At 32.7% G+C, this 13,787-nt stretch overlaps 1 protein-coding gene across 1 annotated transcript; it reads left to right on the top strand.

Annotated features, from left to right (window-relative positions):
- The first annotated feature begins 5,947 nt into the window (after positions 1 to 5,947).
- LOC127091559 (chaperone protein dnaJ 6) lies at positions 5,948 to 10,915 on the top strand. Its single transcript, XM_051030226.1, has 8 exons — positions 5,948 to 6,241; positions 6,353 to 6,451; positions 7,615 to 7,716; positions 9,390 to 9,449; positions 9,539 to 9,645; positions 9,726 to 9,808; positions 10,322 to 10,412; positions 10,501 to 10,915. Exons 1-8 carry the CDS (start codon positions 6,134 to 6,136, stop codon positions 10,703 to 10,705), a joined length of 855 nt encoding a protein of 284 aa, XP_050886183.1. The 5' UTR covers positions 5,948 to 6,133; the 3' UTR covers positions 10,706 to 10,915.
- Positions 10,916 to 13,787: the final 2,872 nt, after the last annotated feature.

The raw sequence follows: 13,787 nt of genomic DNA, 5'->3' as shown, positions 1-13,787 counted from the left end.
AGAGTAATATTTATACTGGATTGACCCGCTATGAGAATACTATAGAATGTGATGTAAAGTGTCATAAGTTATTCTCATGGTGATAATGGTGTATACCACCCTTCGATCTGAAACCACTATGGACCCTAGATGTAGAGTCGAGTGCCTTATTGCTGATCAAACATTGTCCGTAACTGGATGACCATAAAGACAGTTGATGGGTACTCCACGAAGCGTGTTAAGGGAGATGAGTGACCTAGATGGAACTTTCCCATCCCGCGTAACAGGATAAATGTCTATGGGCCCAATATTGAACTGGACAAGGATGACACGGTCTATGTCTTGTGTTCAATATAGACATAAGGGCAAAAGGGTAATTGTACATATAAGCATTATCACAAAAGGATTTGTCAGATCACATGACATTTTCGTGTCTTGGGTAGCAGTGATGTGTTGCTAGATACTGCTCACTGTTTATTATGTTAAATACGTGATTTAATATAATTGCCAATGCCGCGAAAACCTACAGGGTCACACACAAAAGGACGGATTGATGAAAGATAGAGTAACTAAGGAATACCGTAATGTACGGGGCCCTTAAGTGAATTGTAGAACATCGTAAGGTACGGTGTACTTAAGTAGAATACGAAATATGGTAAGGTACCACACGCTTAAGTGATTTTGGCATATTATAAGATATGGGCCACATACACTTGAGTGGGCTTTTTAGCTTGCAGCCCACACAAGTGGTTCTATAAATAGAACCCTTGTGTAGAAGCATTTGTGCAGTTGCAATTTCGTTTCTCTCTCTCTCACTCAAAGCTTTCATTCGTAGCAGCTAGCACTGAGATTGAAGGAATCCGTTCGTGTGGACTGAGTAGAGGCGTTGTCATCGTTCAACGTTTGTGATCGCTCCGTAGATCTGCATCAAAGGTTACAATCACCACAAGAGGTAACGATTCTATCACTGGTCATGCCCATTCGTAAGGATCACTAAAGGAGAAATTTTAAATTCCGTTGCGTTTTAGATCGCCATTCTCCTTCAAATACATGTCGTTACGCCTGTTTTAGTCAATAAAAAATATTTGATCTTTACACTTTTGTCAAACACTTGTTATATTTATATTATGTATATAAATCTATTTGGTTGATAGGTGCTCTTAGATATAGACCAATGATATGCATTTATGCCTAAACATGACTTGACCATTGATAATATGATATGTGAACTTAGATTGATATTGAGTAGTGCTCTTTAGGTTTAGATCTAGGTAATAATCTATCAAAAGTCAATATATTGTTGAAGTTCGATGCTATAAAATTGTTTATTAGACCAAGAGATCATGAATAAATAATATGATTGATATCACGATTATATTTTAGACATAGATAACGATGTTGTGCAATATGGGATAATATGAGTTGATAGAAAAAATACATATAATTGATCATTGATGTCCATGTGATTATAATAGTTATAATATAACTCAGACATCTCTCCATCACTAATTTAATTTAATTTTAATTTGTTATTTTAGTTTTATGACATATTCCCAGTATGTAGTGCCTATCTCCATTTCATAAAATAGTCAATCGATACAACCTATCTAAAGGTTTCATTTGGAGACTTTCTAGGATTGGGAGACAACAAAAAAATGTTTGATAGATAAAGGCATTAAATATATGACTTGTTGTGGTGTTTGTGATGGAGGAATGGAAGACAATGAACACATTTGTTTGTACTTTCCAAAGAGTATTGAGTGTCAGAAGCAAATGAAATTATGTTTTATTATACAACATATGTCAAGTGATAACACCCTATTTGCAACAATTTTTTTCTTTCTATTTTGCAGAAAATAAATCAAGATTGATAAGCATTGTTTCTCAACTACACTATGGAATATTTGGAAGTGTAGGACCAATCATATTTAGAACCACAGATAAGATAATTTGTTATTGCGCCTCTTACCTACTAGTGGGATGAAGAAATGCTCAACAACTTCAATCAATCAGTACCAACCAATATTAAAGCCCTACATATAATACTTTGAGAAAACATGTAGTAGGACATCTTAAATACAATATTTACACATCTTTATCAATGACTCATAATAAAGTAAAGACATATGCTTGTGTCTCAGATGAACAAATGCAATTTGTGATAGATCATCGAACATATTAGGGTTTCTCTATTACCAAGATCGATACAGATGAGGCTTCATGCTTATTATCATCCATCAAACTGATGCATGAGCTCAATCTTATTGGAGGGGACTTTGAGCTAAGTTCTAAAAGTATAACAAATATTGTGAATAACCAATAACTATTTTTTTTAGAATTAGGTGATATTATCAATGAGTGTAAATACTTATTAACCCTTTATTTTATAAACTCTTATTTAAATGTCGTTAGGAGACAAACTATTGAGATTTCTCATTATTTGACATAGATGGCTCAATCTCTTAATTAATTTTCAAAATTTTATTGATATACCAATGTGTATTTTCAACAATTTACTATTATATAATAATGTAAATTATACTTTTTTTCATAAAAAATATAGACATCTTAAATACTTAAAAAATAATCATATCAAGATATTTTTTTTATTAAATTGAAAATGCAAACATAATGAATATCATAAAAATAAAGGATTAAATTAAGTTTTGGTCTCCTTTCATTTTTCTAAACTTTTAATCCCCCCCTTAAAAAATCAGGTTTTAGGTCTCTTGTTTTGAATATTTTTAGAACTTTTTTATCCCTTCTCAAATTTGGTTATGTGGCAGTTAATTTATGACGTGACAAAGGAAATGTTGACAAATTTTTAAAAAACTTATGCCACGTCATTTAAAAACATTTTAAATGAAAAACATTATAAAACACGACATGAAGACCGCGGGGTTGACGTTCTTCCCCATTTGCACCCAGTAAACCATATAAAACACAATGTTCTTATCCTTCTCCAAAAACCATAGATTCCATATCAATCTTCATGATCCAACGCTCAATGACCATGTCCCAATATTCAACATCAAGTAATCATAGTGTTCCCCGCTCCAATCATGTCGAATGCAAGTGTGGTTTTCCTTCTCTATTGATGACGACATAGACAGATTTGAACCTATGTCGTCGTTTTTTTATTGTTGCGGGATATACAAGGTATTAGTTTGATTTGTAATATCCATGAACAATTCTATTTTGTAATTTCTATAAAATTCTTTATTTTCTTCTCTATTTATAGAATCAATGATATAAGAGATGTAGTCACTTCATATAATATGATGAAGAAATGTCTCAATGAGCCAAGGAAGTAATATCTTTAATGCACCAAAAATTAAACCAAGAAAGTGTCAAGTTGAATGAAGCCATTAACTCAGAGGATCAAATGAAGTCGAAGATCAAGTTCTTGAGGATGATGAACAAGTTTACCATGAGAATAACATCAGTGATGTTAATTGGATTGGTTGTATAAAAAGTAGTAAATTAGTTGATTAGGTTAGGTTTGTTTATGTTAGGCTTGTTTGAGTTAGGTTTGTTTGTGCAATGTAATATTCTGTTAATGATGTGTGAACTGCAATGCAATGTAATTGACTATGTTAAGTTGAATGAAAATTGTTGTTGTTGAATATTAAATGTAATGCTAAGATTGTTGTTATGACAGACCTATAATTATTGATTATGACAGACATGTAATTGTTGTTATGACATACCTGTAATTGTTTTTAAACATAATGTGTAGTGTTAAGATTGCAATGTTCAAACCTATTATGACAGTTTGTACTTTGAATATGACAAACCTGTAATGTTAATTTGAGTTCAATGTGCAATGTTAAGTTTAGGGCAATTTTAACAAGTTTAAACCGTGAACAAACACAATGAAATACAATTTGTAATTTGTATAATAGACCTGTAATATAACAGTGAAATTTCAAGACTCAAAATATCATTGACATTTCATAAACTTGTTCATGATAGTTACAACTTTGTTCATGACAAACCAAAATACATAAACATTACAACTTGTTAATGGCATACCAAAATACATAAACATTACAACTTCTTGACATATCAAAATACTAAAACAAAACATAATTCCTATTCTTGAGTAGCTAGAGGTCCTTGTGAGCAAGATCCAACTTCTTGGGTAGGTTGTGTTGCACTTTTGACTTCTTTTTCTTGCCCTTTCCCATTGTAGTTTTTTTTTGCTTCTTGGTCCTATTGACTCCCTTTGGCATGACCTATCTGCCGCCCTATTTTCGTTACATGTTCTTTTGTTATGTCCCATGGGTCCACATTTTTTACATGTAACCGTTTCAAGCTTCCTTGGCAGAGCATGTGAGTTTTTTGGTTCATCATTTGTCTTGTTCCTCGTCTTATTGGGACGTCTAATTGCCCTTTTCATCACTGGTGGATTGACCATTAATGCACCATCTACAAGCCATAATTGAGGACCATTTGTAGGGTAGATGATGTGTGAGTATGTTTTTTGAAAAGTTGACTTCCTGCACAAAATACCAATACTTAGTATCATAGTCATATCCTGCACACAATAACATGACACCAAATAACATGACTTAGTTCATGACAAACCTATAATACTCTGAAATATACATTCTTATGTGGTTTAGTTGTTTCAGCTGGCATTACAGTCGTCCAATCCAACTCAGGCTCACTATCCTCACCATTATCCATTTCAGCTTCATTGTCCACTTCAACTTCCACTTAATTATCAACAAACTTCTCACCAGTGCAATGAACTTCATCATCATCAGAAGTTATGTCATGCCCTATTTCTGCCTCATCTACAATGTCAGGTTCACTAATGTTATGCTAAACATACAAATCTATTACCTCACAACCATTAGCATATTTTATAAGTTGCAACACATCATCATCACAATTAAGTGTTCGAAGGCCACGACTAAAGCTAAATCTAGGGTTGCAATACCAAATACACTTAATGTCTTTATTTTTACCTCTTTTTTAATCAATTCCAACAATTCAAAATACGACAAATAGTTAACATCCCCTTTCCAATTCATTTATGAAATTAACCTATCAACATACAATTTCACAGAGGTGTCAACAAAGTAGCCTCGATGATGAATTATAAACCTAATTTTTTGAGACTTAGATGGTCTGAAATAGATAATTAATACAAGTCAGAATGAGACAAGGACCACAAGAAATACTCTACAAACCTTAAAACACTATGGGACCACAAACCCTAAACAACAAAGAAACATAAATTCTAAAACAAAATGGGACCACCACGTACAACAAGAAATGCAGACAATGATGTTTCTATCGTGGGGGACAAAATAATACATACTTGAGACAAAACTTCACCTCTTCATTGCTTTTTCCTGTTGCTGGAGGAACTTTGTCCATTGCTGCTCCTGAATCTTGATGAAGCATGGTAGCAAAGAACAATTAAGGTTGCTTTTTTTGGGTTGAATGCAAATTAAATTTAAGGTTCTTCGGAATTGAGAGGAAATATGTTTCTGGACTAAGGTTCTTGAGTAATGAAGTGAAACATGTTTCTAGGGTTCTTCATCAGGGAGATAATGTTTGTATAGCATAACAAATTTGAATAATAATTATTGTTTAATTTTAACTATTTTCTAAAATGTTTAATATAAATCAAATATAAAATGATTATAAATGATGTGACGTTGTTTTTTCAATTTGGGTCAATATTTCATTTGACATCTCATAATTGAACATGCCACATAGTCAAACCTAAACCGGAGGAAAAAAAATCCAACGAATATTCAAAATAGGTGACTTAAAATTTGATTTTTTTTAAAAAGATTAAAATTTTTAAAGAATGAAAGAACAAAATTGCATTTAAGCTACCTTATATAGACATGTTAAATACTTACAAAATAATAATATTAAGATATCTTTTTTATTAAGATTGAAAATGCAAACATAATGAGTATCATAAAAAAAATAAAAATGAGACCACAATATAAAAGCACACCAGAGCAGAGCGTGACGGCGGGAAAAAGCTGATGGCAAAATCGAATGGCGGGAACAGTCTGTGCGGTTGCATTTATTTATTAACTTAAATTAAATATATTTCAATTACAAAATTGATTTAAATTAACTTCTACATACACACCCATTTGATTTGAGTGAGAAAAGAAAAATGGGTAAGAACAAGAAAAAGAGAACTAGGGTTTCCGATGACGATGAAGAAATCGAATCCGATAACAACAACAACGATTCCAATCAGAAAGATAATTCCCTCTACCAGGTACCTTACTTCATACATTCCATAACCATTCAAATCAACATTTATAATGAACACATCATAGATTTGTTAAATTTGCATAGAAATGATGTTTCTGTTGTTAATGTGAATTAGGTTCTTGGTGTGGACAGTACAGCGACTCAACAGGAAATAAAGAAGGCGTATCACAAATTGGCGTTGAGGCTTCATCCTGATAAGAACCCTGGCGACGAGGTTCTCTCTATTTTGCATCTATCTAGAGAATTTTACACTTGTAGTTTTTGTGAATTAGTAGTTAATGCAATTTTAGGTCTTTGCCAAAGTTGTAGTTGTTTGAATAAGTAAATGCTAGTTGGTGTGACAAAAGTTGTAGATATTTGGGAACTATTTGGTCCAGAGTTTGAACCCTAGACCTCCTTGCTATGTAGCACCGACAATGTTGTTAAATAGCCGTCTGGTATAGCGGCAGGGTAGCAGAATTCAGACAAACCACTGTTGTTTTGTGAGATGCTATTTAGTATCAGAGTAGTCAATAGCGGCACTATCCCACTATAGTAGAGCGGAGTGGTGGCTGACCGCTATGGGAAGAGCCTTAGCGGTGTAGAACACTATAGTGGCCGCTATAGAGTAAATAGTGGAACGGTGGAGCAGAGCGGTTTCCGGCCTGGAGTGGTTTTTGGCCAGCTATCCTTTTCCCCTCTAAAAAATCAAAATTACCCCCTAATTTTATGATGTTTTCAGGGTTATTTTGGGTTTTTCAATTAAATTTAACTTGAGACTCAACCTTAACCTTCCTTCATAGTCGTTGATGCACTTCAAAATTCTCGTGCTTTGATTTATGAATATTTTATGAGTTGAGTTATTTGTTTAATTTTACATTAAATATATGTTTATAGTTATTATATGTAATTTGTCCAAAAAATGATCAAATAGAGCGTTCATCATGCCCTATCCTGCTATCTTCGTGCTGCTATCTGGGAATGACTACTCTAGTCAGTAACCAACGTAGTGTGACACAGGTTGTAGATATTCGGGTCTCTTAACTATTTGGTTCAGAGTTTGATCTCTTATAGATACATATCAGTAGTCAAGATTTGAACCCTAGATCTCCTTGCTATGTAGCACCAACAATGGTGTTAAATAGCTGGTATATTGGCGTTATAGAGTAGTAGAATTTGGACAAACCACTATTTTTTTGTAAGACACGACATTGACATTAAATTGTTTTCACTTTCTCAAATTATTGTCGGTGTAATGTGTCAGTGTTGTTGATATGCGGCAATGCTTCATAGCTTCCTTGTTAAACTCTTTTGGGTTTTGAAGTTCAACCCTACCACTTGGGCTACGATTTGGCGTGATTGTAACTGTATCATCTTTGTTCCTTGTTTCATTTGCAGGAAGCTAAAGCCAAGTTTCAGCAATTGCAAAGTGTTATCTCAATTCTTGGAGATGAACAAAAACGGGCAATGTATGATCAGACTGGTTCTGTTGAACACGCCGTAAGTATTTCAACATTTCCACCTGATAATTAAACAAGTAAATCTTCAATTTAGTGCCTAAATTTTAGAAATATGATAAATAGTCCCTAAATTATTCTGAAGCCATCAAGTTAGTCTGTCATTTCAAAGTTGTTATGATGCTGAAACAAGGACTTGTGTAGGTTGAAACTCAAGGGGATTGCCTTCCCAACTTTTTTTGTTTTTTTTGTTTTTAAAGTTGCAAAACAACTAGGTTCTGAAGTCGTGTTGGTATTTTGGTTGCAATACTTAAGATGTATAATATAATAACAAGTTTATGAAAACTACACAAGACACGAACTTATAAATGTGATAACACAGAATAGGGGTATTCAAAAAGTTTAAAAAACCAAATCTAACTGTGAACAAAACTACATTCTACCATATTTTAAAATGAACCATTTCATATAGTTTGGACTGGACCACTTTTTAAACCAATTTATAATTAAACCAAATCTATAACCTCTTCCAAATAATTTTCCAAAACAAATTCAAAGCTATCAAACATCTGTAGACTAATAAAGTGTCAAACATAACATAATATTTGTTTGTTATACACTATGAAAACACATGGCGTGATAATAACACAAGTTTGATGACTCACCATGGGCATATGAAAAATGCACCTTCCTCGTGCAAAAGATGTAGTGTAGCGTTATAACCTTTGTTAATATAATATATCAATACAGATTTTAACAACTCAAATTTCTAAATACTGTATAGCAATAACTTTCAAACAGTAGGTAAAAAAATGCTGGCTGGTGAGTGAGATTGAGAAATCTATTTGAGGTTATGGAAATTGATGAATGAATTTGTTAATGTAGCCAACCCTAGTATTTGACATCTCTGAGTAAATCATGAACGCCTTGGTTGATATATTTCAATGATAATTGTTGCTTAACACTTTTCATAAACACACCTTGCAATGTGAACTTTCAATTATTATCCAAGTAAAAAATAAACTGCCTCAAATAGACTAGAAGATTCCTACTACACAATAGTTCTAACGATTTGTTACACTACAAATTCAAACCATTTTCCAAAACCAAATCATATTAAAATCACTTAAAAAATCACTTTTTTTAAACCAAAAAGAGAAAAACATGCTAATTAAATTGCCAGTTATTATTATTTTAACTTGGGAAAGGCAGAGAAAGGGAAGTAGACATTAGGGTTTGTTATTGGCTGAGTTGGTTGTAAGTGAAAGCGCCACGGTGAGCTCTCTGACCCACCATCAATGGATGGTCGTGTTTGTGCTCCCATGGTAGTACTGCTTTTGTAAACTTTTTTGTCTGTATAAGAATTGAAGAAAATGTTAAAACGAAGAAATTGATTAAAATATAGCTTAGACCAAAACTTTCACTTTCTCTATTACTTCTGCCGCTTAGTATTATTCTTAACTTTTTTTTTTAAAAATTGTTCAAGTTGGGTTCCTCATCAACCCTGCCTAGTTCCGTCTCTGCTGAAATGTTATTGTAAATTCAAACTTATTTACACCAAGTATCATGCTCGAAGTATAGTAGATTTATTATTTGCAACATTTAGATCCTTTTCTTCTGTCAACTGATGTTGAGAAGCCTGTTTGAATTTCGGGATATTTAACAGTGTCCTAGACATTGACAGCTCAGTTTTATTTATTTATTTATTATAATCAGGACCTTGCTGGAGATGTTGTTCAGAATCTTCACGAATATTTCAGAACAATGTACAAGAAGGTACTTGTTTCTGTATCTATCTTCTTTTGTTCCTAGTGACTTGTATTATGATTGTTCAGTTTCTTTAGCTTTGCAAATTGTGCTATTAGATCACTGAAGCTGATATTGAGGAGTTCGAAGCAAACTATAGAGGATCTGACTCTGAGAAAACTGATTTGATTAATCTCTACAAGGAATGCAAAGGAAATATGAACAGGTAATAACACATTTTGATGAGCAATACCTGGCTTTATTATGTAAGGGATTTCAGTTTTGAATTTGATATTCCCTTTGCAGGTTATTCTGTTCAATGCTTTGTTCAGATCCTAAACTCGACTCACACCGATTCAAGGATATTATTGATGAGGCCATAGCTTCTGGTAAGAATATTACTAGCTTTTGTTGATGCTAATTTGAAGTAGACATTTTTTCTAGATATAGCTTTCACTATTGGAAAATAGATACTGATTTTTGTAATGCAATATGGATCTCCCACTGCAAATTTGACTTAAAGAAATCCTAGTTTTAACACAACTATTTTATTTATTTTTTAGTAGCCTAGTGGTTATGCTTATAAACTTTTAAATGTGAAGAAGTGGATAATCTCACGTTCGAACTCAGATCCCTACATATCAACTTTCCTTTAGTTATCAATCACATTATTTTATTATTGAAATTAACACAACTAATTATTTTTAATAAAAGTGCACGGTTTAAATGAGACACCTAAATTGAAATTGAGTGAGTACTTTTTTCTTCTTCAATTATATACCTTTGAAAAAATACTGTGTATTACTTTCAACTTTGAATTTTTGAATGTGTCTAATATACATGAAATATTTCACTTGAGTTGTCTGATAGTTTCCTTGATGCCTGTTTTTCAATATCTACAGGAGAACTAAAGGAAAAGAAAGCTTACAAGAAATGGGCAAAGAAAATATCAGAAACCAAGCCACCAACTAGTCCTTTAAGAAGCAGGGCAAAGTAAGTTTATCAACAACGTTTTGTTTATGTTATTTATACTTTTATGTAATTAGGAATAATCACATCTTTATGTTTAAATCATCTATAGAGCAAATAAGGATCCAAAAACGGATTTGTATGCTATCATATCAAAACGACAAAATGAGAGGAAAGGCCAGCTTGATTCTATGTTCTCGTCTTTAATTTCAAAGTATGGGGGAGAGCATGCGCCAGAACCAACTGAAGAGGAATTTGAAGCTACACGAAGAAAGATGGAAAGCCGAAGATCCTCAAAAAAGGCAAAGCGGAAATAACCAACTTACCTTTGTGAATAGTCTGTTTCTCTCATGGTGACTGTCACCTCAGCATTGTTGGTAGGAACGACAGGGTTATTTTCATATGCAAGTTTATATAACTGGTTAGTTAATGTTTAAGTAGACCAGTAACATTTAAAAAATCAGGCATGTGTCTTCAATGTTCTTGGTGAATTTATGCTTTAAAAGCAGCCGAACTATTTTATGGTACCATGGCATTTACAAATTTTTATCACAAGACACACACACATACATAGTACTGCATTAAGCTGGACTTGTATTAATGTTTCATTTGAGTGAAGCTACCATAAACTCAAACCCACAACTTCTCATGACTGATTTTGTTTAAGGGACCACAAACTGTCAAACGTGTCTTTTAGTCTGAAGTCATTATTTATTTCATAGCTTCGAAGGGAAGTATGCCAAAATGCCTGATCAGCCTTCTTGAAATAGTAGCTTCGAATACAATCTGACGCTTAAAAGACACTTGCAAACAATTATACGCCGTAACATGGTGGCAACAACATTCCTGTTGACTCCTGTGTGATTTATGACTGCCTGACTGGTGCCGTGACTTCTGCCTGATTTCCTTTGAGTATGTGAAAAAGAATTAACTTGTAAATAAATATGTATTTTTTATTTTGTTCCCTATTGTTAAGCAATGGAGTCTTTGAAGTTTTTGAAGGTGTGTAAAACGGTATAGCAAAGGGCTTCACACTTTAATTTAGGCAAAAAAACTTTCATACATATATTTGACTATTAATTTATAGTTAAATAAGACTTAAATTCTTTTACTACTGAGACTAATTTCAACTTCTTTTGAAAAAACTTCTAAAGAATTTGAGGCAACTCTATTTAAATACGTGTGGTTATGATAATAAAATAGTTTAATAGAACAAGGTGAGTAAGAGTGTGCAACGAGAAAAAATAAATAGAAATATAGTAAATTTAATGTTTTTTAGAAAAATATTAACTTTTGAATGAGATAAATGACTTTAATTTTAGAAACTAACATATACTTTTGCGGTGGAGTGGATCGAGATGGCGACAAATTATGATTTAGTAAAAAATAAGGAGAGATGTAGTGCTCTTCATGAACAATATAGTTGCGCGAAAACCAAATCACGTGACAAGCCACCGCCCACAGTACACTGCCGAACTCGTTAGTTATATTCAATATCAGAAGTGAAAAACTAGTCTGTTTGAGATGTTTGCAGAATGTTCTACTAGATACATAGTCATTAGACGATCCCTTAAGACATGCAACATTGATTCCACCCCCTTCTCCGCAATCATTGCACTACGGGGGCCCCGAGTGAAGATAATGTTTCTTACTTTGGTCAACAAATGCTGGACTAACCAAATAAAGTGATTTTTTTTTAAATATCCAGAAATTTTTAAAAAATTTCAAAATTAACCATTTTTTCAAAAATATTACACAAATGGTCATTTTTGGCCAAAATTACTACATAGGCGCCACCCTAGTTGGCGCCTACCCTTAATGGATAGGGCAAGTCGCCATTAGGAGTGGCGCCTACACCCATTCCATTTTTTTTTTATATGTTATATTTTTTTATTTATTTTTTTTAATTTATAAATTTATATTTTTTAATTAATTATATTATTTTATATTAACACATATATATATAATAAAATTATTTACAAGATATATATATATAGATATATATATATAATATATATATATATATATATTATATATATATATTAATTTTTATATATATATATAATATATATATATATATATATATATATATATATATATTAAATTAATTTATAAATAATTAATATTATTTGTAAATTTTTGGAAAAAAAGTTAATTTATATACGTGTAAATAATATTTTATACACATTAAATTAATATATATATATATCTATAATATATATATATCTATATATATTATATAATATATATATATATATATTATTATATATATATATATATATATATATATATATACGTGTAAATAAATATTTATACACATTAAATTAATATTATATATATATATATATATATATATATATCTATAATATATATATATATATATATATATATATTATATATATATAATATATATATATATATATATATATATTATATATATATAAAGATATGATAGACAATATCTTTAAGATAAAGATAAAGATATAAAGATAATAAAACAGAAAATATTTTTATTATAATAATAGACAAGACAAATATTACAAAGATATGATTAATCACATATGATGCGGTCCCTGGTACGATCCGCACGGGGGAGGTCTAATTACTCGCCTAGACGGTTCACGTGGTGGTGGTGCTTCCCTATTACCACCCCTTGCCCTAACGCGTCCCCTTGCCGTTTGCCGTTGTGGTTGGGTCGAAGTCCCTTCAGTGCTGTAGGAAAGACGAGTCCCCTCTGCGCCCTCAAAGCTTTGTCTCGGTGGGACAAACTGACTACTGCTGGGTGCGCCCTCGAATTGTGGTCTTTGGTAGTTTAGGGTTGAATCGGGTTGGCCAAAGTACAATGTTTGTTGTGGTGTGTAGTAGTCCTGTTGGTAGTCCTCTTGTATACCCGTGTCCGGGCTAGGTGGAGGACTGGAAGAGCTCGGGACATTGTCGTGATGGAAGTGTTGGGATTGGTGGAAGTGGGGGGATTGATATTGTGGTAGGTGTTGGGACTGTTGATGGTGGTGGGAATGTTGAGTTTGTTGTTGGTAGTCTTCATGGTATTGGGGTTGAGTTTGTGGTATGTATTGTTGATTTGGTTGGGGGGTGGACATGTGTTGTGGTGGTTGTTGTTGGTAATATGGTGGTGGTGGTTGTTGTTGGTAATAAGGTGGTGGTGGTTGTTGTTGGTAAAATGGTGGTGGTGGTTGTTGTTGGTAATAAGGTGGTGGTTGTTGTTGTTGGGAATACTGTGGTGGTTGTTGTTGTTGGAAATATGGCTGTTGCATCCGGGGATCGTCCAAATAGAACGGGTCAGACACAATCATTTCTGGATTTGTATTTGCTCTATACCAATCCACATATTCCCTTGTCGGCTTCATTTCGTTGGGCGCCACCGGAAATTGTAGAACATAG

The sequence above is a fragment of the Lathyrus oleraceus genome, chromosome 6 (genome assembly GCF_024323335.1).
Source record: "Lathyrus oleraceus cultivar Zhongwan6 chromosome 6, CAAS_Psat_ZW6_1.0, whole genome shotgun sequence".
NCBI lineage: Eukaryota > Viridiplantae > Streptophyta > Magnoliopsida > Fabales > Fabaceae > Lathyrus > Lathyrus oleraceus.
The sequence above is the reverse complement of the archived record's forward strand: the minus strand, read 5'-3'. Positions and strand labels throughout refer to the sequence as shown.

What these genes read in the sequence shown, in the direction of transcription:
- LOC127091559 (XM_051030226.1), top strand. Translation starts at nt 6,134, where the DNA reads ATGGGTAAGAACAAGAAAAAGAGAACTAGGGTTTCCGATGACGATGAA. An exon ending in AAGATAATTCCCTCTACCAG is followed by an intron (nt 6,242 to 6,352) that starts GTACCTTACTTC and finishes AATGTGAATTAG; the next exon opens with GTTCTTGGTGTGGACAGTAC. An exon ending in TCAGAACAATGTACAAGAAG is followed by an intron (nt 9,450 to 9,538) that starts GTACTTGTTTCT and finishes TTGTGCTATTAG; the next exon opens with ATCACTGAAGCTGATATTGA.